The sequence below is a fragment of the Vollenhovia emeryi genome, unplaced genomic scaffold (genome assembly GCF_000949405.1).
Source record: "Vollenhovia emeryi isolate VEMERY1.0 unplaced genomic scaffold, V.emery_V1.0 DF939191.1, whole genome shotgun sequence".
Lineage (NCBI taxonomy): Eukaryota > Metazoa > Arthropoda > Insecta > Hymenoptera > Formicidae > Vollenhovia > Vollenhovia emeryi.
In genome coordinates this window covers 1,073,935-1,079,227 of record NW_011967175.1, presented here as the reverse complement: position 1 = coordinate 1,079,227, position 5,293 = coordinate 1,073,935, and the positions used below count along the sequence as shown (strand labels likewise).

The window sequence follows — 5,293 nt, the reverse complement described above, 5'->3', positions numbered from 1 at the left end:
CTCGCGGCCCGCGTGCAACGCTAGCGTGAATTATGGAGCTCGCGTGCCGCGCAATACGCACGCGGCAGTCGAGAGGTACGTCGTCATTTTTTGGCGTGAGGTATTTACGTGGGAACCCGGTCTGCCCGAACCCTCTGCGCTATCGAATCGGTATGCCATACACACGGGACGCCGATGATCTACGACCGTGCTAGATCGAGACGCCTCTCGAGAGGTCACGAGATCATCAGATCTCGATATTCCCTGATGCCGTGCTATCGCTGTAATACGGGAGATGTTCCGGAACCTCCTGTACCCTGCCGAACCGTTTATCTAATTCTGTAACCGAGCTGAAGTCGATTCTTTTCAACGAGAACAATGAAGGACCGTTAAAACTGTGCGGTTAAAAAGGTTTGCCGGGAACGAAGCTAAAAGCCTGGCAAACACAGTAATAAAATGTTCTTCCTCGTTAAATCGACCTTACTGTCTCTTTTTCTTGAGCAGCTTTGTAATACCTGAGAATTGGTGACAAAAGTATCTAATATTGAAGATCAAAAATTTGAGATAGACGATAATTCTTCATGTTTTCCGTGAGAAATGCTTGATATCAAACTGGGCAATAAAATCATACGAAACCATGTAAAGTGCATGAGACAGGAATTGGCAAAAATTTGGAAGCTCTCGTTCATATAGTACTGTTAGGCCTCTATCGTTTCGTTCGTACGAAGTGACTTTACAAATTCACAGCTAACAAAAAAAATGTCGCAAGTCTGAGTTCTTACGTAAAGTCTCGTGAAAACATCTAGTCTGCAACGTTGTCTTAATTAAAGTTTGCTGACTTCTGGCTTGTTGCGTCTTTCGCGCCACTCGTCAGGCTCGTCCCCAGGGGTGCAATTTACTCGCATCTCCTCCTTTCATCCCTTCACTCAATCCCACGAAGCAGCCGGTTTTAGCTTGTCGTGTCTGCATCCATCCCGCCCAGGAGCTTCTTAAATACTCGGCGACGAGCCGCCGTTTTATTTTACATCATCTAACGCTGATCAGCTTATTAATTTATGCGAGAGAGAGGTTTTAATGAAGAAAAAGCCCATTAACTTTTGACTAATAATCGCTCCTTATCCGCTATCAGCTTTCTTCTCGCGTCGCTGTTTTACATAGAAATAACGAATATGTATATTAATGCGATGTCACGATTTTCTAATTTATTTGAGTGGAGAGCGGACGCATCTTTCTTACGACTTCAATACGTTTTTCGATTCTGTCGTGCCTGTTATAAAAAAAAATGAGATTGCTTTAAATAATAGAAACTAAGCAAAGTTAAATGTTTCTGATATACAATCGCGCAAAACAAATTTATGTGCATGAATCAGAGTGGCAGATGTTCCGAAATGCGAGATCAGTTAGAATAAAGTATCTTCTTTAAAGCGCGCAACCTCTTTGTAAATCGGTTAATTAAAAATCAGGGAATAACCCGAAATACAATTAGAGGGAGCAAAGGGTAGCGGTCGTGGGGTAGGCATTGTCTTGAATGAGAATCCGATTGTTTCCGGACGTAATTCGAGGCGGCATTCTCTTTTTGGTACGATTATGAACCTGGGTTTGGCGCGGCATCCTCTTTAAGGCATCCGCTGGTCAGAGGTGGAGGTCCTTCTTGGTCTTTACCATGTAAAACAGTCCCTACATCCCTTTGTCCGAAGGGCCACCGCCGAACGTTAAAGTTCTGACCGAACGAGATCACGGACCGATCGCGTTACGGACGGACAAGAATTTCTGCGCGATACGACGCGCTCGATATTTATTTAGTAGGAACGAAGGCGTACCTCACCCATGGGACCGTCTCAGATTTTCATGAGGCAAGAAATAGATTTCAACCTTCGTTTGCGTCTCCGCGAAGCTTCGCTGGTTTCTCAACACTTCCGTAAATGCGCATTATATAATAATGCAACGTAAATTGATTTCCTTCAAGCTCGTTAACAATTTTCAAAACCGCCGCAAATCACCTATAAAAATTCACATAACTTTTTCAACGATTCGTGACAATTCAGAATAAAAATGAGCGCAATTGTTCAACTTGTTCTCGATACCAAGCTGTTTTATTGACTTCGAGACCCAATGCTTCGAGACATCGTGATATTATCCGTAATAGCGCATCGAGACAGAGTTGCACGTCCATCGTTTACTCACGCCGGCGTTATAAATGGAACGTTATAAGCGTGTAAGTGTCGTTTCGCCGAGCAACGGCGCGGTCGTGGGCGCACAGGGAGACCCACCATTAGCCTGCAGGTGTTGGATATCCCAGCCACGCCATCACTCCCTCATTCCGGGCGATCATGCTCAAGATGATCCCCGGAACGACGGGCGGAAGTCTCGCTATCTCGCGCGAGAGCGGGACGGAGAGTGGCGCGAGAGAGAGTAAATAATCCTCTTCTGTATTATCCCCACGGGTTCTTGGAAATCGCCGTTAATGCGTTCTGCAAAATCGCCCCGCGTCTCGACGCCACCGACAATCACCGTTCGCTTTGTTACTTGCTAATTGTTGTTATCTCGACGAGCCCGGCTCGCGGCTTGTTACCGATTAATAAAATTGCCGGCTCTGTTCGATGTACAGGCATCGACACTTTAATTACTCGTTTGACGCTAGAGAAGGGAGCTATGTGCATTTCCCGCTGGTATCCCGTTTAATTCAATGATTACAAGGTGAAACAATCAATTTGTATGTTTTCCTGCTAGGCGCTACGGAGATCGATGCGCTGCGCACATTGGTCAACGTTTTTCAAAAGCCAGTCATAATAAAAAGAAACTTTGCCGTCACCCTGATAAATACGCGCGTATTGCACGCGACAATCGTAGTTCGCTCGAATTAGTCTAACTCGGTATAATTAATGTTGGGCAAAATCGCAGTTGTTCTCGTGGGAATGTCTTAACGTTGGATTAAATAGGGCGCTGCATCCATAATGCTTCCACATGCACTCTTCCATCCGGTAGTTACATTTATCCTCGTGAATTTGCTTACGGCAACGCTTCGGTCTAACGCGGCAGCCGAGTTCAGACCATCTGCATTCTACTTGCTCGTCGGGATCCAGTTCCGGCTGCGAGGGATAACTGAACTCTTCGTCCCCTTGATAGCTGCTGTAGTTGCATTTCTGCTCGTGCATGTACTTCCGCCTCCTCGGCACGTTCACCATGCAGCCATATCGCCTAAACTTGCACTGCACCAGTTCTTCGGGATCGCCGCCGTTATCGGCGATCGTCGCGGACGCGAGAGCGTCGCTGATATCGTTTACACCCTGGAACCGGTCCCTGTAGATACACTTCTCCTCGTGAATGCCGCGTCGCCACGGCATCGTTCGTACCCTGCATCCTGCTGCAGAGTACGAACACTCTACCAAATCATCGTGGCGAAGATCGATGGATACATGTTCTTCCTCCGCGCGCGGTCGAAACTGGCATCTAAAGTTATAATTTCAACATCAGTATTAATGAACGCATATGACGAACGCACGGTTCATGACAAACAAAGATGACGAATTGATGGCGACAGTAAGGAGTCTTCGTTGTACCTCGATTCGTGAAGCACCCGCAGCTGCTCCGGTATCTTCACCCGGCATCCCAGATGAGAGTACGAGCAAGATTCGAGATGCTGATTCCCAGACGGCACAGGCGGTTCCCAGGCTCTTTTCTCGTGGCCCAGGAAGTCGTTCATCGACGGCGCGCTGGGACTGTGATCGCCGTAGCTGCGCGGTGGCATGGGATGCGGCAGCATGGGATGCGGCAGCAGGATCTCCACGTCCGACGGCGGCAGGGTCTCCACGTCCAACGCCGCTCCGCACGTGAGACAGCCCTGGTAATAGGACTTGCAACGGTGGCACACGGTGTGCCCGTTGATGCACGAGTATCTGGGCGTCAGCTCCATCTCCATGAGGCAGATGGGACAGAGGCCTTCCGACTTGAAGCGCAGATCTCTCAGAGTCGGATATAGAGTATCCATGACTTATCCGCGAGAACGGTTATTTAGTGCCACGGTCCTTCGGTTGTCCTTCTTATCGGTCTTTCGGGCCGAGATTGAGACGAATCTACTCCAGCGGAGTACAAGCAAAGCCAAAGGAAAGCCCGCCGTTCGCTCTGCTCCTATCGCGGGAAGATGAAGAGAAATTACTCCGTGCTCTCTTACTCGCGCGGGAGCGCGACCCAGAGTCGCTCCTTTTCGCTATCAAGATTTATGTGCAATTCAATACAGAATAATGGAGGACTTAAGAAAGGCAAACGAGGGTTACGGCCAAAGTGCAAACGGGATTAGAACGAATGCGCGGCGCGAAATGTCCGTCCGGTTCGGAGATACGAGCTGTGATTATTTGATCAGGTGCGTGTGCGTTTTGGATTTTGTACCTGATAACGATCACGATGACAACATTGCTGATTCTCCGCCATTTGATTAACATTCGCGCACACGTACTAAACGCGACTCAATGGTCTTCATAAACGTTTATTTTGGACAGTTAATTTCGTATTTAAGGCAAATCTTGATAATCACAGATTTCTTCAACTTTTTTTGGACATCGCATTTTTTAAAATATTTTATGCCTATCAAATACTTTTACTGTATAATTCAACGATTTTTTCTGAGTCGTTGGATTATTGTTGATAACGAATATGCTACTTACTTTATTTAGCTATCTTCCACTCGAGACGGAAATAGAGGCAGGAATTACGCGCGCGATCGAGGGAACGGAGAAAAAATAGCCAGAGTGACACGTACACTTCCGAAAGCACGGGCACCGTGTGTCATCGTCAAGTCTGTCACCGTTCCCTTATCTACCGAGACCGATAGCACGACTTTATCTGATAAAACGTTCCGCTCATGATAGAGAACGCTTCTGCGTCAGATAAAACGCTCGCGCCCGGACGGGACAGTGCGGCGGAAGGAGGGAAAAAAAATGCTCGCTCTCGTTGCTATGCACTTCGCATCACCGAATGGTAACCGCCGCGTATTTATTATGCTCGTTAGATATGCGGATAAAAAATCGGGAATATAAGGCGGGTGTGCTTTTTCGCCGACGGGTCGTTTTGCTCGCGCCGTGCTTGGAATTAATTAACGATTATTCATGTGGTCCCTGTACATATTGCGGAGCATCGCGGAGACTTCTCGTGACATTTCTCTTTGCGCACGAATTTCTCGACCAAGTCGGAATTGATAATTTTCTCTCCGAAATTCTCGCCAGAGAAAAATTCAAATTATTTGCGGATAAAGTAAAATGCTGAAAAAATTGTTGAGACTTATTCGCGTGAAATCCATATTTGTGTGGAAAAAAAACCT

The 5,293-nt window shown here is 47.1% G+C and overlaps 1 protein-coding gene across 1 annotated transcript; it reads right to left on the bottom strand.

The window, feature by feature from the left end:
* Window positions 1-2,053: 2,053 nt before the first annotated feature.
* Window positions 2,054-4,810, bottom strand: LOC105562301. Its single transcript, XM_012013044.1, has 3 exons — window positions 4,641-4,810; window positions 3,540-4,107; window positions 2,054-3,429 (listed from the first exon to the last, which is right to left on the bottom strand). The coding sequence occupies exons 2-3, from the start codon at window positions 3,965-3,967 to the stop codon at window positions 2,859-2,861; spliced, it is 999 nt and encodes a 332-aa protein (XP_011868434.1). The 5' UTR covers window positions 3,968-4,107; window positions 4,641-4,810; the 3' UTR covers window positions 2,054-2,858.
* Window positions 4,811-5,293: the final 483 nt, after the last annotated feature.

Excerpts from the sequence above, each read along its gene's own strand:
- LOC105562301 (XM_012013044.1), bottom strand. The coding sequence starts at position 3,967 with ATGGATACTCTATATCCGACTCTGAGAGATCTGCGCTTCAAGTCGGAA. Across the intron at positions 3,430-3,539 it reads CGGGTGCTTCACGAATCGAG|ATGCCAGTTTCGACCGCGCG; the intron begins GTACAACGAAGA and ends TTATAACTTTAG.